The following is a 19588-nucleotide window of genomic DNA, read 5'->3' as shown; positions in this document are numbered from 1 at the left end:
AACCTACATCACATTTTGAGAGGAATTATTTTACGTACAATCTCACATTTACATACTGTTTGTATGAAATAATATTCTCAATTGAATTTGAATAGGAAATTTCCATTCATTTATTATGGCCAGATATCTCACTACATAGTATAAAACAAAGTCGCTTTCTCTGTCCCTATGTCCCTTTGTATGATTAAATCTTTAAAACTACGCAACGGATTTTGATGTGGTTTTTTTTAATACATAGAGTGATTCAAGAGGAAGGTTTTAGTATATAATTTATTAGGTTTTAGATAAAGCGGGCGGTAAGCTAGTTATGTAAAATAAAGGAAAATAATATGTGCTACCCAATTAAATCATCTCAGATGGTACCATAATACAAATTCGAACACAATGTCTTTAAAACAGGTTTTTCTCAAAGGAATTGACTGTTACACACCAATTATAAGTAAAAAGGTGTAGGTATGTTATTAGCGCTCCGGGAGTGGCACGTCCAAATGTGGCCAATTAGCAACAATTTACTTAAGATACGATAGTTGAATCATGCCATCTCATTTAGACGTCTAATCGTGTGTGTTGTGACTTTTTGAAGTGAAACTTCTTTATCGGGGTTGGAAAAAAAACTTAGTGTAATTTTTTTTTCATTTTTTTCGTTACGCGTGACATTTGCCGTTACGCGCCATCTTTTTCTTATAACTACCACGCGTGATTCGACGTATCTCTGTAAAAGTGTAAAGTAAGTATAGTAAATTATTTTTTGAAAAAAATAAGGTCTTAAAGAAGTTTCACTTCTTACGTGTGTACCTAGTGTACACACGTACGCGCACACATTTTTTTTTATTTGAAGATAGAATGTTGTATTGGTAACCTATTTACACCTTTTTACTTATAATTAAACACTATTTATAACTATCTACAATTCTCAAACTACCCTCAAACCTCGTCGAAAGCGATCTTGAACACGTCATCATATTCATTGACGAAATGCACGTCAATATCCTTCTTTATGAAGTCGGGTAAATCGTCGAAGTCTCGCTTGTTCTCTTCGGGCAGAATAACACAAGTCATGCCTACACGTTTCGCCTGAAACATGAGATATTACATTTTGAGAAATTAAAACTTTGATTGTGTTTATGTTACAGATTGTGAGTATTGCGGATTGTATTTATGTTACAGTATGTTTGTGTTGCGGATTGTATTTATGTTACCGATTGTATTTGTGTTACAGATTGTATAGGTGTTACAGTATGTTTGTGTTGCGGATTGTATTTGTGTTACAGTATGTTTGTGTTGCGGATTGTATTTATGTTACCGATTGTATTTGTGTTACAGATTGTATAGGTGTTACAGTATGTTTGTGTTGCGGATTGTATTTGTGTTACAGATTGTATTGGTGTTACAGTATGTTTGTGTTGCGGATTGTATTTGTGTTACAGTATGTTTGTGTTGCGGATTGTATTTATGCTACAGTGTGTTTGTGATGCGGATTGTATTTGCGATACAATATTGGTTTGTGTTACAGGGCGGTTATGTGTTATTCGTGATGATTGTATTACAAATTGTGTTAATATTTGGATTAATAATTTCATTGTGTTTGCATAAGAATTGTTCACGTGTAAAAGAATAAATATTTATGCTTATAACTCACAGCAATAATCTTCTCCTTGATCCCACCAACAGGCAACACTCGTCCTGTAAGCGACACTTCCCCGGTCATGGCTAACGGACGAACCGGTTTGTTCAGTGCTAGGGAGAGTAGAGCTGTTGTGATGGTAACACCAGCTGAAGGGCCGTCCTTGGGCGTCGCACCTTCAGGCACGTGAAGGTGAAGGTGACTGTAAAGAAAAATGGCAAGTTAATATAAAGACTAAGGTTGCAAAATACGTGCGTAATAGATTCTGTAAGTGTTTTCACTTTATTATTGTACATGAAAATACAATCAGGATATAATGTAGAATGTAGTTTCATTTTAAGTCATGTACAAATGCAAATATTTTTTTTACGAGTTGAGACGGCGATCATCAGACCAGTTTCCCCAGTAAGTTTCCCCATTCTCACCCGGTGTTAAGGAACTGGTAGGCTGACTAAACCTGACCTGACATAAACAGCATAAAAAGTGTAATTCCCGGGGCAGATTTCTTCAATAACCTACTTTTCCACCATTCCCGGGATAAATTGACTTAATCTTACCTACTTTTCCCACGTTCTCGGGATATTTTCCCATGATCATACCTAGTTTGTCCGCGTTTCGACATTTCACCCAATCCTACCTCCTTTTCCCCCGTTCCCGGTGCTTTTTCCCAATTTACCTACTTTTCCCACGTTCCCGGTACTTTCTCCCAATTTACCTACTTTTCCCACGTTCCCGATACTTTTCCCAATTTTCCCACATTCCCGGTAAATTTTCCCACATTCCCGGTACTTTTTCCCAATTTTCCCATATTCCCGGTAAATTTTCCCACGTTCCCGGCACTCCCCCCACTCTCACCTGGTGTTAAGGAACTGGTTGCCGGGCACAGTAGCGCGCAGATAGTTCCGTGCGACGGTGAGCGCGATGCGGGCGGACTCCTTCATCACGTCGCCGAGGTGACCCGTCAGCTCTAGCGAACCGGAGGACGCTTTTTCCTCATGATGGGAATTACGGAGCGCTGTTTCTATGTATAGTGTGCTGCCACCTGGTGGAAGAAAGTAGGGTTAAATTATATTTTATGGTAGCGAAATAAAATTAACAACTTTTCTCTTAATGCCCTCACAGGCAATTCTTTTTTTTATGTAATCTCTATATATGAGAACCTTTAATTGGCTTTATGTATATATCCGAACTGCTACATACACACACCGGCACAATTAGCGGAACAGAAACCTATACGCGAGAACATCGTCTGGGATTTGAACGAATGGCAGCAGGTTCTCTTTACTGATGAGTGCAGAGTTCTTTTAAAACAGATCGATAGGAGACAGCGAATATGGAGACACAGAATAGAACGCCAAATATAGTCTCATTTTGAACACACAGTGGCTTATGGTGGCGGCTCGATTATGGTTTGGGGAGGGATATGTTTGAGAGCTCGCACGGAGTTAGTGATAGTCACAGGAGGGACCATGACAGCAGATAAATACATCAGAGACATTTAAGAAGAACATGTTGTACCATTTGCCCCATTTATTGGTGACGACTTTATTCTAATGCAAGATAATGCTCGTGCTCACAGTGCACAATCGGTACAGGCATATCTGAGCCACGTAGGTATACCGGTGATGCAGTGGCCAGCAAATTCCCCCGATATGAATCCGATAAAGCATGTCTGGGACTTGCTAAAAAGAAGGCTTAAATCCAGAATGCCACCCCCCAACAATCTGAATGAACTTGGAAACGCATTACTTGAGGAGTGAGAGCAGTTGCCTCAAGAAATCATCGATAACATAATCTGTAGCAAGCCCAGACGAATGGAAACTGTAATCAGAGCAAGAGGGGGAAACACTCGTTATTAATTTTACTTTAATTTTAGTGTCAAATCATTTAATGCTTACTTTTTTATTTTTTTGTGATGGTTCATAATCATCTAAAAATTTCACTAATTTCAAATTTCTTTATTTTTCAATAAAAAATAACGAAGACTTTTCAAAGTCGTTGTTAAAAGATGTTAATCAACTTGTTATTTTGTGTCTAATTACATTTTCGTCAAATATATGCGTTATTATCTCATAGTCTCACTTTTTTTTCTGTTCCGCTAATTGTGCCGGTGTGTATATTATGTCTTGTTTGTATAAGCTGTTGGTGCTCCAAGTAAATAAATAAATAAATAAATTTATTGAAGTGATATAAACAACTAATCTCACAATCGCCTTTTAATGGGTCATCGCGTTGTATAAAACATTCATTGAAATGTAACATTTCGACTGTCAGTGTACTGCACTTACAGTTTTGCATACGCTGAGTACGTAAACATTCAAGACGAAGAATATAAAATTTAAGACGCATATTTTATACAGAGAGACGCAACATCTCTACGCACTGACAGAGGATAGAGCCTATCGGAAAGCCTACGGTCATCTTTGTTAACCGACTTCAAAAAAAAGGAGGAGGTTATCAATTCGGTATGTTTTTTTTATGTATGTACACCGATTACTCCGAGGTTTCTGAACCGTTTTACGTGATTCTTTTTTTGTTCGATGCGGGATGGTGTCGAATTGGTCCCATAAAATTTTTATTCGGATAGGCCCAGTAGTTTTTATTTTATGAGCATTTTTGTCTGTGTTTGTAAATGTTGCAAGTGCAAGTTTGAAGTCGGTTGTTTTTAACGCAGTTATCACTTGTATCATCATCATGTATGTGTTCAAATTGAGTGTATGCAAGGTGTGTGTATGTGTGTGTTGTATGTGTATGTAAATGTAAGGTAGGGAGGTGTCGTATCTGTACTAATATAAAGTTGTAAAGCTGAAGAGTTTGTTTGTTTGTTCGAACGCGCTACTCTCAGGAACTACTGGTCTGATTTGAAAAATTCTTTCGTTATTAGATAGCCCATTTATCGAGGAAGGCTATAGGCTATATATCATCACACTAAGACCAACTGGAGCGGAGCCACGTGGGTGAAACAGCGAAGAGTAGCTAGTATAAGTAACTATAGTTTATACTCTACTAGCGGCCCGCCCCAGCTTCGCCCGTGGTACATATTTCGCAATAAAAGGTAGCCTATGTCCTTTCTCGGGTATCAAAATATCTCCATACCAAATTTCATGTAAATTGGTTCAGTAGTTTAGGCGTGATTGAGTAACAGACAGACAGACAGAGTTACTTTCGCATTTATAATATTAGTATGGATGATATCTCACCCATAGCGGTCCAAGCCAGGCCCATGACCACACCAGGCGGTGTGACGTCATACATCCGGTCGTGCTTGAACGTTGGCTTGCCGACCAATTCGTTCAGATTCTCATCTGTTACCACCAACTTGTCGGCCTCTTTCTTCACTATCTTGAACGCTACTTTGCGAGCAATCTGTAAAAAATTGTGTAAATAAAATATATGAGCAACCTGTAAGGACTAATAATAAATAACAAGTTTGATGTGTTAGAATACAAATTATTATACGCATTATGATGAAAAAAAAAACGGCATAAGAACTATAAAAAATGACAAATTCGAAGCATATAAGAAAATATGATTGTGGGTACTTTTGAAAAAAGATGAATTCTACGATTTTAAAGTTCAATTTATTTGGCCAAATAGGCAAAAATTATACAGAGTAATCGTTAAGTGTGCACAGGCGATTGTTCCGTAACTATTGCATGTATCAAAAAACTTTAAACTGATATCTAAAGTACTTTTTTGAAATGCAAAAAAAGATCTGCAAAAGTTACGGAATAATTGCCTGTGCACACTTAACGATTACACCCTGTATAATAATTATTAAACACATAAAATGTATTAATACAAACAAAACAACAAGATAACTCAAAATAAAACTTTAAGAGTCTTTTAAAAGGATAAAAACCAACAAAATAATTAAAACGACGTGTGTCACTCGGGGACTGGGGCGGTTGCGCTATTGCATGCTGCCTTCAAGCCACACCTCCGCCCGTCCCCGTGGGGAGCGTGAGGTTTTTTCGTTACGGAATTTCTCGATTCGGTCCCCGCGATCAAGGCCCGCGATAGAAGCTATGCAATAGCTTAAAATTCACAAAATCTTCCCAAACCTTTTCAATATGCTTCTGCAAGTTCCTCACACCGCTCTCCCTACAATATGACTTGATCAACGTGTTCAGTGCTTCTGGCGTCAAGTCCAACTGCTCAGTGGTTAGACCGCAGTTCTTTTGTGCTGTGGGTACTAGGTACTGTTGCGCTATAGCCAGTTTTTCTTCTGCTACGTAGCCTGCAAATTAATAATGATAATTTTTATTAATAAAACTGAAGAGTTTGTTTGTTTGTTGGAACTCAGGAGCTACTGGTCCGATTTGAAAAATTATTTCGGTGTTACATAGCCCATCGGGGAAGGCTAAATTTTTCCTGAAAATCCATGTTTTTTTCTCTAGCTTCGCTCAGCCGGCATAATTGATAATATAACGCTTCTTTAATGCATTTTATCTATGAAAACATAATCTTAAACGATAGCTCACGTGCTGGTGGCAAAGTTGGGCGAGTTGCTTGTTATGGGTGTACACATAGAGTTTTAAGAATTCATCTATTTGAAAAAAATGCGTCTGGAATTTTATAAGTATTTTTTACGTACTCAACGTATGCAAAACTATAACCTCCTTTGAGCTTATACCAACAGTGGGACACCCTGTATAAGCCATATCTCACCGGACATATCAATCAACTCCATGCGATCCCGTAACGGCTCGGGTATGAGGTCCACCACGTTGGCTGTGCAGATGAACAGCACCCGGGACAGGTCCACGGGCACGTCCAGGTAATGGTCCAGGAAGTTGGCGTTCTGTTCCGGGTCCAGTAACTCGAGTAGCGCGGATGATGGGTCACCGTGAACACCTCTGAGATATTGACATATAGGTGAATAAATAATCCATGAACGGACGAAAAATAATTATATCAAAAATGCACATAAATTACACAGCAATGAATGAAAATAGTATGCCGTCTGAACAGTTATATTAACTCAGTATAAATGTGAATTAAAATTCAAAGAAAGAAGTATAAGTATAAATCGGTGGCTTATACGTAATTATACTTACGTTCCCCCCCCCCACTATAAAATGTTTTTAAACATGTAAAGAAACTTGATTTTCAGCATAGATAATAATATACTAAAGTTATGTGCGAATATTACAATAAAGTTTCATCTTTTTCAAAGGAGAAACAACATATTAATTTAGATCCCAATATAAACTTCTATACTAATATTATAAAGCTGAAGAGTTTGTTTGTTTATTTGATTGTAATGAATAGGCTCATAAACTACTGGACCGATTTTAAAAATTCTTTCACCATTCGAAAGCTACATTACCCACTAATATAGGCTATATAATTATTATCACTCTAAGACCAACAGGAGCGGAGCCACTCGGGTGAAACCGCACGGCACAGCTAGTCTTATATATAAAAATGAATCGCAAAATGTGTTGGTAAGGTTAATAACTCGAGAACGGATGAACCGATTTCGATAATTCTTTTTTTATTATATTTCTTGAAGTACGAGGATGGTTCTTATGTTAAAAAGAAAACGTAAACATGTGCCACGGGGCGAAGCCGGGGCGGACCGCTAGTTATTTATAAAATTTAACCCCTTGTGAGAGAGATACATAAACTTTTTTTTAATTTTTTTATACGCACCTGCCAATTTTATCCACTTCATCGATCAGCACCAGCGGGTTCTCCGTGGCGGTCTTCTTCAGGCACTGCACCAGTTTCCCCGGCATGGCGCCCACGTACGTGCGTCGGTGGCCCTTGATCTCGGCCACGTCCGTCATGCCGCCGACCGAGAAACGGAAGTACTGCCGGTTCAGTGCCCGGGCGATGGAACGAGCTGGTGAAGGGAAAAAATTGATGAAAATTTTTACATTTTACATTTTTTTAAATTGTACGCCACATGGGAGATCACAGCGGACCACCTAATGTAATAACCCATAACACCTGTGACTCACAATAAATAATTTTTTAATTTGAATTTGAAAAAAAAAATGTGCGCGTGTACTAGTAGTGTACTCACGTAACAAGTGAAACTTCTTTATGACCTTATTTTTCAAAACATAATTTACTATGACTATGCAACTTTACATAAATATGTCGAATCACGCGTGGTAGGAATGAGAAAAAAATGGCGCGTAACGGAAAAATGTCACGCGTAACGAAAAATGTTACACTAGATTTATTTCCAACCCCGATAAAGAAGTTTCACTTCAAAAAATCTATTTTTAAAGTAAAAACTCGATTTTGAAGCGAAACTTCTTTATGCGCGTTGAGAGTAAAATTTCAAGTTCACGTCATGGAGTGAGGCGTTGCCAAAGAAATTTCACTTCTGACACATGTGCTCGGTACACATGCTCTTTTTTTTTATTCATTGATTTTTGCAAGTGATTTAGCATTTTCTACATACAATATAATAGACTGTTAATTACTTTCCTTACACTACTAACTTTTTCACCTACATAAATAAACTATTATTCTCCAAAGTTAAAATTAATAATTTTTCTATCTATACTAATATATAATATTATAAAGAGGAAAGGTTTGTAATTATGTATGTATGGTTTTCACGCATAAACTACTGGACCGATTTTGATGAAATTTGGCACAGACAATCTTTAGACCCTGAGATAGAACAAAGGCTACCTTTTATTGCGAAATACGGGCGAAGCCGGGGCGGACCGCTAGTTCTTTATAAATGTATATTAATAAAGCAATTTATTTGCCATTAGTGAATAGCAAAAACTTATATGTACATTCCTCGCTACACATCCGTGCATATTATTGATCGAAAAGTACCCTAGACCCTGTAAACTGCCAATAAATAAACATATAAATAAATTCCAGAACATTCCACTCACCAATACTAGTTTTACCCACACCGGGTGGTCCGTGGAAGCACAATATCTTGCCCTGAGTGCTGCCCTTCAACTGCGACACCGCTATGAACTCCAATATCCTCTTCTTTATATCCTCCATCCCGTAGTGATCCTCGTCGAGGATGACTTGGGCATCCTCGAGTTTTAAATTCTCTTCTGAAGTGATACCCCATGGTAGGGATGTCAGCCAGTCTAGGTAGCAACGCGTCACGCTGGAAAATAGATTAAATAATTGTAATTAAATTAAATTAAAATAAATAAAAAGTTCACTTATTTGCCTTCACAACTTAGAACTATTACAAACGGACTTAATATGTAAGTATATAGCATTTTCGTTGTATATAACATTAATATCTTTGTTGTATCAAGATTATCGATTTATTTTTTCAATAAGATTGATGATGTTGCATATCAAATTATAGGTACTGTAGTTTATTTTTTATACACACGCACACAGTCACACGTACTTCTACTAAGCTGAAATTAAATTAGGAATTTAATTTCAGCTTATCAAGTCCATAGAAATGTACACTCCGTCTTAAATGTACATAAAATTGTACACTCAATTTTTCTGTGTGCATAAAAATGTACATTTTGTGTTACTCACTTAAACTCCGAGCTATGGCTCTCAAGGAAGTTGAGTTTGTTGAGCTCTTCATCTATAACCGTTTGTACCGCTTGAGGCACTTTCTTGTCAGCAAGACGTTCCCGGAACTTCTCTCCGATCGCGTCTTTGTCGTCTTTTTCGAGGCCTAGCTCTTTTTTTATTACCTGTAGGGAGATTAAATGATCATATAGGATACAAAGGCATATGAATCTATACTAATATTATAAAGAGGAAAAGTTTGTAATTATGTATGTATGTATGGTTTTCACGCATAAACCTCTCAACCGATTTTGATGAAATTTGGCACAGACAATCTTTAGACCCTGAGAAAAAACATAGGCTACCTTTTATTGCGAAATATGTACCACGGGCAAAGCCGGGGCGGACCGCTAGTTAAGTATAATCTTATTAAAAATTCATTATTATTGACTATTAGTGCCACAAGATTTTAGAAAGAGAACAATGCGTAAATTCGTATAAAATATTATGGTGAATTCCATTACCAATCATAAATTCATCAAGAAATAACACTATGAGTTCCTTTCGAGTACATACTTATCGATAAAACAATTATTATAAAAAATTCAATTTTTAATAAAATTTAAATTCGAAATTTATTATTTTTCTTTATATTGAGCAAGATTTTTTATAAATTATCGTCTATATTTTACCACATTTAAGATGACATTCTACTCAAAACACTCTGTAGTCTATGTTTTAGCCTACCTTAAGCTGTTCATGTAGAATGTACTTCCTGTGCTGCTGCTTAACTTTCTCTTCCACCTCCTTGCCAATCTTCTGTTGTAGCTTCGATAGTTCATACTCCTTTTTAAGGAGCGATAGGGACATCATCAGTCTTTTTGGTATCTGCAATTGGAAAATAAATATTTTGTATACCTCATTCTTTTATTTTTATTATGGACTTAACAATAAAGAGAAAACTTGGTACAAAATGAACATTATTAATTAGAATTACTTGCCTCCTTTCTTTGTATTTTATTATTAGTTCATATAGATTGTACATACAATAAAGTGTAATAAATACTCTTATCTAAATAAAGTCTGAGAATCGGCCAACATCTAAATAGATGTTGGCCGATTCTCAGACTACTTAATAGATACACAAAATTTAATGAAAATCGGTGCAGCCGTTTCGGAAGAGTATAATAACTAAAATGGTGACACAAGAATTTTATAATAAATAAGCAAATCCATACTAATCTATACTATCTATACTAGTATTATAAAGCTGAAGAGTTTGTTTGTTTGAACGCGCTAATCTCGGGAACTACTGGTCCGATTTGAAAAATTATTTCGGTGTTAGATAGCCCATTTATCAAGGAAGACTATAGGCTATATATCGTCACGCTAAGACCAAAAGCAGCAGAACTACGCAGGTGAAACCGCGGAGCGCAGCTAGTAACTACAGAAACTCAAACCTACATCCATTTCCTCGAGCACAGCCTGCAACTCTGCGGGTTCAGCGCCTGTTAACGCAGCGCCTAAATCACTGAGGTATACCGGATTGTCCACAACCCGCTGGCCTTGGGCTAGCATGTGGTGGAGCGACTCCCTGATTTATAGAAAGAATGGTTGATACATTTTTAGAGAATAAAAAAAAACGATCAAAAAGGGGGGATTCGGACCCCCGTCTTTCGCTTCGTGATCGTTTTTTTTTTTTTTTTTTTCTATACTTTAAAAATGTATGATTTATAAAGCATATAATTATGTAACAATTATTTTAGTATAGTTAATTTATATTTCAAGTAGTTAAAGCAGCCGAGAGATTTTTTTTAAAGAATAGAATGTGGGTAGTCTATTTATCAGATATCGTAGTACTGCGAAAGACGAAAGACTTAGATTTGAATCAGGTGGAATTTAATTTTCTTTGAAAAATTCAAATGATTATCACTTTGTATAAAACTTAAAAATCTAAAAAAATATTGTTATTAGAAGCAATTTTAGGAAGATAGGATAAAATAAAAATAATAAAATATGTTTGTTGTCCGCAAAATTAACAATCACTGATATTGAATTAATTATTTTTATGTAAAAAATTACGTAGCTAACGTGATTTTGCTATTTTTTATTTATCTAAAAGTGCAATAGATATTATAGCTACTTAAATTATTATATTTAGATAGCGCTACCACAGTATTACCATATTTCCTACAGTATGGCGACGAATGTACTTGTGCAGATAAACGGAGGGGAACTGGCGGGGGGTCGGGCGACGCGGGCCGCTTAATGCAATCACGCTGAGTTTGCATTAACTATCGCGAAAGGACGACGCAGTCGTATTTTTTGTGTAATAATTTTATTATACATAGGTACTTACATATTCTATTATTTCGCGCAAAAACTGTTCCGTTTACGGATGTAAATCTACATTGAAATCCCAGAAGGAAACAATATTTCAGAAAGATTGTATTAATTGTATCTGTTGAATTAAAATCAAAGCTATGTATATTATGTTGTCCTCATTATTTTCTAATCAGATTGTACATCCCAATGCGAATGCATTACCTACTTAGTTAAATGGTATAATATACAATTAAGAACATCTAAAAATAAAGTGTCCACGTAAATAATATTTAGCAGTGCAATATCTGTAATTATATATTTATGAACAAATAATTACATCAGATTTAATAATCGCAATTATTATACATATGAATAAATGATTTCATCATAATATTAATAATCACAATTGTTTTATTTCCCATTTGTTGCAACCCTAGCGTATTTTCGTGTGGCAGCGTAAGTACCTACGATGGCGGCGGCATCGCGCGACATCAAAGGCGTTTCCTTACTGTAGGAAATAATATTGTAATACTGTGGCGCTACTACTACTTCAACATGTAAAGGAATTACCAAACTGATCAGCAAAATATAAACAATCTTCATACACACCTATCAAAATCACTTACCTATATAACGGGTTCAAGTTGATAATATCCCGTATTGTCTTAATGACTTCCTGCGTCAGCGCCTTCACCTCTTCATTCTGTTTGAACTTCTCATGCATGACATTCTCCACTTTCACCATTAACACTTGGTCAGGCGGAGGCTTCTTTGTCTCCGGAGCCTCTTTCTCAGTATCAAGCCGTTTCCTCGAGTTCCTGTACTTGCGCCGACGCCGTTCCGCGTCCGACTCTTCGCGCGTAACGTTAAATTCCGTGTTAAATATCGGAAACTTCAACTTCATTTCTGAAATGACACGCATTTCGGAAATGAAACTGAAGCTGTGTGAATGTTTTGTGTATAAAATACTAGCTTACCGCCCGCGGCTTCGCCCGCTTTGTCTAAAACCTAATAAATTATATACTAAAACCTTCCTCTTGAATCACTCTATCTATTAAAAAAAACAGCATCAAAATCTGTTGCGTAGTTTTAAAGATTTAAGCATACAAAGGGACATAGGGACAGAGAAAGCGACTTTGTTTTATACTATGTAGTGATATGGTTAGAAAGGGCTATAGAAATTGTGTTTTAAAATTTAAGCAAATCACAATGTGAATGAAACTGAAATAAATATGGAGTGTATAGATATCCTGAGTCATAATGTTTCTTCTTTAAAGCTATATTTTGTGACTTTTTCAAAATTTATAATGCATACAAATTAAATGTTATTTTTATAACCAAATATAGCTCAAGAAAAGAGATCTGTGTAACAAATAAATAAATGATATCATTACAACAGCTGTTCGTTAATATTATTTGTTTAAATAAAACATCTGTTTCAATAAAGAATAACTACCCAAAGAAATTAAGCTTGGATGCCTGCTAAAACTTGTATTATTTCGATTTTTAACTAAATAAGGAACTTAAAATGTCTTTGTCTTTTGCGTGTCTTTTTCTCACCATAAAGCCACATATCTAGAGAAATAAATTATTTAAATTCATATCAAAAACAACTAACCAGCTGGTCCAGTTTCAATTTCGTCTTCAATAAACTGTCCCGTTATTTTAATTCTCCGATGTGCCATCACAACCAGTCGTAACTTGAAGTCCATATCCTGCATTTCGTGTATTTGTGCGAACACACCAACTTGATGCAAATCGTCCAAGTTTGAGACAACATCAGATTTCTCATCTTCTTTTTTGCGGAGAAAGATGCCTATGTACGGTTGATTTAATTTAACTTTTCGTCTGATAAGGTCTATGAGGGCGGGGTTGGATATCTGTAATGTGAAAGATTAAGAAAATTCATAATTATCAGTACATCTGTAACATAAGTTAATTTTTTTTATGATTATTTTTATACATTACTAGCGGTCCGCCCCGGCTTCGCCCGTGGTACATGTTTACGTTTTCTCTACATAAGAACCATCCTCGTACTTCAAGGAATATAATAAAAAAATAATTATTGAAATCGGTTACCAACACATTTTGCGATTCATTTTTATATATAAGATTTGGCTTTTAACTGACCAAAAGCTTATAACAGAGCATATCTAGATGTTGTGAAACTGGCCATAACTGTTATAGCACTGATGACATAACTTCAAAGAAGTTGTATAAATTAACAAATATTTACCTTAATTATCATTTTCTTATTATGACTTAAGTTTTTTATTAAATCACTCAAAATGCATGTTTTTAACAGCTAACTTAGTAACAATATGTACAACTCACCTCTATAAGCTTAATAAATCTAGGGAACACTGGATTCCTATTTATCGCTATAACAGGCACTTGTGGCCAAACCTCAGGCACGGCTACTGTGGCTGGCAGTTGGCTGGAGAACAATGGCGTCTCCTCTTTAATATCATCTACTTCTTCCTCTTCTGGGTCATTTTTATTGCTCGTTGAATACTGCCTTATGTTTATAATCTGAAAAATTTTGAGCACAAATATGTGTAAACATGAAGAATATGGGAAATTTATTCATATTGTAATAAAATTATTGATAAATACAGTATAGAATAACACAAACAACTTGATTTAATGTAAATATAGGTTCAAAATGAAGCAATAGTGTTGATAAATCGAATACAGAGAATTTTATGATTATAAGAATAAATTACCTTGTTGTAGGGTACAAAGCTAGTAACATTACTGCATACGCGACAGTCTTTTAAACCATTGCTGTTGAAATTGCTTAAAAGTCTGCTATTTGCCGGTTTACAATTCAGTTGTGATGCAACTTTAGTAACATTTCGGGTAAGACGCGACGAATATTTAATTTTTGGACTAAACAAGAAAGTATTTCGCATCACAGAACTGGCAGTGTGCATTTTGCGTTTTTATAGTTTAGACAACTAAAATATAAATAATTATATTCATTTAATTAAAAAAAATACAGGTATTTATATTATCGGTAAGGTTAACTTTCCAGATTCTTCAAAGTTCAAATTCAAATTGACACATGACATGAGACATCGACTTTTACAATTGACTTTGACTCTTCATACCTCAGAGCCAAGAAGCTTATATCTAATACACTGGAGATTGCACTATGACCATTAACTTGAAACAAGAAACTATGACATTCAATGACGTCAGTCATGTTATTTGTCTCTTTCTGTCGAGTGACCACGCTGGTTTGTAAATTCAGGATTTTTCAAAATAGAAAAAACTAAAAATCATGGTCTATAAATAATAACGACATATATTTTTAACAGTATTTATATTATAATATTATGGTCATACTTTATAGGTAGGTACATACAATTTTAATTGGTATAGAATGATAGTTATAAATAACTTTTGGCTACAAAGCTTGGATATGAACCGATATATAGCATTAACATCCTTTGTAAATAGAGGAAAGTTGTGTTTTGCATCAGATGCTGTTTACCAAATTGTTAGCTACTCAGATCTTCTTTTTAAACGCGTTGCTTCGACGGGTCAATTTCAAGCCAGAATCATCAAAGAAAAACTGTTTATAGCAGCCTTGCACAAATTTCAGCTAACTTTACAAAGTTTATTTTTCAAAAGGTATTTTTTTCTGGGTCGTAATCCTCAGTAACCTTGCACATATATTTCTTTTTATTTTACTTTTTGGAAAGCTGAAATACGTAAAACAAAAAAATATGAGGTAAGTTAAAAAAGTATAAATTTCAATGTAAAAACGAACAATCTTATAACTACATGTGAGTGCAATACCGATGTAATGTGTTGTTTCATTACTAGTAACAATCTTTAAAATGGTGTTCTAAATTTTCATCATAATATTGTTATAGGTCTACCAGAATCTGATGGCATATTTATATTTAAGAAATAAAAGATTTTCATGTGGCAACTTATTTGACAACTATCAAATTGTTTGTCAAATTATTTGTCTTTTTTGCAGTTGATGAATAATTTTTAGGATTTTGTCTAAAAAATCTTCGAAAATGTCGAAAAAGCCGCTGCGATCACAAGCAAGAGGTCTTGTTTATAATGTCTATAGAAAAACATTCGATGAAGAAGGGTCAAACACATCACAATTTTCAATTTTGAAGATTTTATTGGTAAATTGGACTTACCCGTTTTGATACTTTAAATTACAAAATATTATATGTAGGTAACTATAATATTGTTTGTTGATTAGAATATAATTTTATGAAAACTTATTACAGGAGTTTCCAATACGGCTATTCGTCAAGTCCAAGCTGTCCAAGTCATTTTTATAATGTGTGTATCTGTTAATAATTACGAAAATAAACATAGTTTTATTTTATTTTATAAAAAATTATAAGCAGTTTTGATCTACATTATATCATTATATCGATATTTTCACATGACATACTGGTAATGAATATACAAATATAGGTATGTGTAAATAATAATATGTATTACCTGTATAAAAGTAATATGTATAATTGTATATTATACATGTAAGTATGTACCTACATAATATTAAGTGGATATCTCATTATTAAGAACAGTATTGTCCACTTATGTAATGTGACTAATTATATTGAGATCAAAATAAAAAATAAGCAGTATCAAGATCGTTCAGTCCATTTTCCCCAGGGTTGCACACTCTAAATTTTGATTTCCCTAATTGCCATCAGATTCTGGTTTACCTATATTACAATATATTCTCTTCGCTATCCATAAAAACTCGTCATCATGGTTACCTTACTTGTTAAATCTGTTTATTGAAAACTTGTTGAAAAATGATAAAGTATTAGGGAAATAACAAATTTAACATGACTGCTTACTAAAATGATGCTAAATTAGACAATTTTTGCCATTGAAATGATTCTAAACAGGTAAATGCAGGAGTATTGAGGAATATTGTAAATAACGTAAATATACACTTGCCTGTGAAATTCTATGCCAGAATTTGGTGTCCAAACACTTCTGCAATTTTGCACAATACAATGCATTCTTTATATTCGGAAAATATTCATTAAATAAGCAACAATATTAACTTAAATATTCGAAGCGATGCAATTTTTTTGACACACATGCCATATTGACAAAGTGAGAGTTGCTACAATTTTATTATGGTGACTACCCATAATCAGGGAGTATCGCTTTTTAATAATTGGTTCAGATACTTAGTTTATTTAGCATAAATAATAATTGTCTCATCCAACAATGCTTCTAAATGACGTTGTTGGCAATTTATCAACAAACTCATGTACAAAAACTAACCTTTTGCACAGAATATTACAGCATACATAGTAGCCTTGGGAAAACTTCGTATTAACAGTGGCAATACCAAGTTAGGTGTGAAAGTGATAAAAAACATGAACTGGGCAATATTTTCTTGTTACACGTCAATGTTCATACCGAAATCTCCAGTGTATTAGATATAAGCTTCTTGCTCAGAGCAATAAACCTTGCTCTGAGCTTCATACAGCCAAAACTTGGCCAAAACTCCTCTGAGCTCCTCTGGAGTTTGTCCTATCTGCACAACACTTAAAATAAACCACAGAAATAAACCATGAATATAATGAGAATTTCATAAAGCTTATGAAATTGTATTGTATGAAATTGTACAGGCTTATTTTGACGTGACAACGTCTTAAATTAGGTTGCGGCTGGGAGTCACTTATGAAAAAGTGTAACGCTCGGTAACGTTACGATGAGTCACCGAAAGAGGCACGCGGGCATGGTTAGCCCGCCTAAGAGCGAGAGAGACAGACATAAAAAGTCGTTGTCACGTAAAACTTTCGCCCGTATACCGACTTTACAGGCAACCAAGCAGGCAACCAATTCTTTTTGAAGTGAAACTTCTTTATCGGGGTTGGAAAAAAATTTAGTGTAACATTTTTTCGTTACGCGTGACATTTTTCCATTACGCGCCATCTTTTTCTTATCCCTACCACGCGTGATTCGATATATTTCTGTAAAGTGTAAGTTGCATATAGTAAATTATCTTTTAAAAATAAGGTCATAGAGAAGTTTCACTTCTTACGTGTGTAATTCACTGGAGATTGCACTATGACCAATAACTTGTAACAAGAAAATATGACCTTGAATAACGTCAGTTATGTTTTTTGTCTCTTTCTGTGGAGTGACCACGCTGGTTTGTAAATTCAGGATTTTCCGAAACAGAAAAAACTAAAAGTCATTGTCTATATATAATAACGACATATATTTTTAACAGTATTTATATTAAAATATTACTGGTCATACTTTATAAGTACATACAATTTAATTGGTAGAGAATGATAGTTTTAAATAACGCTTGATAACTTTTGGCTACAAAGCTTGGATATGAACCGATATAAAAACAGGTAAATGCAGGAGTATTGAGGAATATTATAAATAACGTAAATATACATTTGCCTGTGAAATTCTATGCCAGAATTTGGTGTCCAAATACTTCTGCAATTTTGCACAATACAATGCTTTCTTTATATTCGGAAAATATTTATTAAATAAGCAACATGTCGTGTTTTCAATTATTACAGCACTAGAGCGCATTATGCGGCATAATGCTTAACGTTGAATGTTCCAATTACAGCAATGCTTCGCACAATTGAGCACTCTTAAAAGTAATGCGCGTGAATTGATGCGTGCAATCGATTTATCGTAAGTAATTATTAAATAATCAAAGTTAATTCAAATTGTGTTAAAAAAATCAATATAAGTATGGATGAAGGTAAATCCAAATTACTTAAAATAACCGTAAATAGTTTTCAACCAATTATTATGTATACCACTTTATTTACACATTAATGAGGTTATTGCTAACTCTATGAATATTTTTTTTTCAACACTGAACTTAGCGCAACCTGCTGGTGCGTTTCACGTTCCAATTAAGCATCAGCATAATTCGGCATTGTGCGCCACTGAGTCGCATTATGCTCTGTAATTGGAAAACAGCCAATATTAACTTAAATATTCAAAGCGACGCAATTTTTTTGACACACATGCCATATTGACAAAGTGAGAGTTGCTACAATTTTATTGTGGTGACTACCCATAATCAGGGAGTATCGCTTTTTTATAATTGGTTCAGATACTTATTTTATTTAGCATAAATCATGATTGTCTCATCCAACAATGCTTCTGAATGACGTTGTTGGCAATTTATCAACAAACTCATGGACAAAAACTAACCTTTTGCACAGAATATTGCAGCATACATAGTAGCCTTGGGAAAACCTCGTATTAACAGTGGCAATACCAAGTTAGGTGTGAAAGTGATAAAAAACATAACTGGCGTCATTCAAGGTCATATTTTCTTGTTACAAGTCATATGATCATATTGAAATCTCCAGTGCATTAGATCTAAGCTTCTTGGTGTGTATAGGTCTACCAGAATCTGATGGCATATTTATAATTAAGAAATAAAAGATTTTCATATGGCAATGTTATTTGACAACTATCAAATTGGTTGTCAAATTATTTGTCTTCTTTGGAATTAATGAATTATTTTTAGGATTTTGTCTAAAAAATCTTCGAAAATGTCGAAAAAACCGCTGCGATCACAAGCAAGAGATGTTATTTATAATGTGTATGGAAAAACATTCGATGAAGAAGGGTCAAACACATCACAATTTTCAATTTTGAATATTTTATGGGTAAATTGGACTTACCCGTTTTGATACTTAATATTAAAAATATTATAAGTAGGTAACTATAATATTGTTTGTTGACTACAACATAATTTTATGAAAACTTATTACAAGAGTTTCCAATACGGCTATTCGTCAAGTCCAAGCTGTCCAAGTCAATTTGATATTGTGTGTATCTGTTAATACTTACGAAAATAAACATAGTTTTTATTTATTTTATAAAAAAAATATTAGCATTATCTAGTTTTGATCTGCATTATCATTACATCCATATTTTTACATGACATAATGATAATGAATATACAAATATAGGTATGTGTAAATAATATGTAATATGTATTACATAGATAAAAGTAATATGTATATTAAACATGTAAGTATGTACCTACATAATATTAAGTGGATATCTCATTATTAAGTACAGTATTGTGCACTTATGTAATGTGACTAATGATGTTGAGGACAAAATAAAAAATAAGCAGTATCAAGATCGTTCAGT

At 34.4% G+C, this 19588-nt stretch overlaps 1 protein-coding gene across 2 annotated transcripts; it reads right to left on the bottom strand.

The window, feature by feature from the left end:
• Positions 1-804: 804 nt before the first annotated feature.
• Positions 805-14490, bottom strand: LOC123698568 (lon protease homolog, mitochondrial). Of its 2 annotated transcripts, none has more exons than XM_045645247.1 (15): positions 14152-14490; positions 13760-13957; positions 13044-13305; positions 12052-12331; positions 10565-10694; positions 9848-9988; positions 9122-9285; positions 8497-8726; positions 7283-7475; positions 6296-6483; positions 5689-5864; positions 4825-4990; positions 2480-2666; positions 1640-1826; positions 805-1074 (listed from the first exon to the last, which is right to left on the bottom strand). In XM_045645247.1, exons 1-15 carry the CDS (start codon positions 14359-14361, stop codon positions 925-927), a joined length of 2862 nt encoding a protein of 953 aa, XP_045501203.1. In that variant the 5' UTR covers positions 14362-14490; the 3' UTR covers positions 805-924. The 2 variants fall into 2 exon arrangements, with proteins under 2 accessions (XP_045501203.1, XP_045501204.1); XM_045645248.1 differs by having other exon boundaries at positions 12052-12277.
• Positions 14491-19588: the final 5098 nt, after the last annotated feature.

The sequence above is a fragment of the Colias croceus genome, chromosome 16 (assembly GCF_905220415.1).
Source record: "Colias croceus chromosome 16, ilColCroc2.1".
Lineage (NCBI taxonomy): Eukaryota > Metazoa > Arthropoda > Insecta > Lepidoptera > Pieridae > Colias > Colias croceus.
Note: the sequence above shows the minus strand (reverse complement) of the source record. Positions and strands in the feature narration are given on the sequence as shown.

What these genes read in the sequence shown, in the direction of transcription:
- LOC123698568 (XM_045645247.1), bottom strand. Translation starts at nt 14,361, where the DNA reads ATGCACACTGCCAGTTCTGTGATGCGAAATACTTTCTTGTTTAGTCCA. An exon ending in GAAGTGGATAAAATTGGCAG is followed by an intron (nt 6,484 to 7,282) that starts GTGCGTATAAAA and finishes TCAATATCTCAG; the next exon opens with AGGTGTTCACGGTGACCCAT. An exon ending in CCTGGCTTGGACCGCTATGG is followed by an intron (nt 2,667 to 4,824) that starts GTGAGATATCAT and finishes TTCTTCCACCAG; the next exon opens with GTGGCAGCACACTATACATA.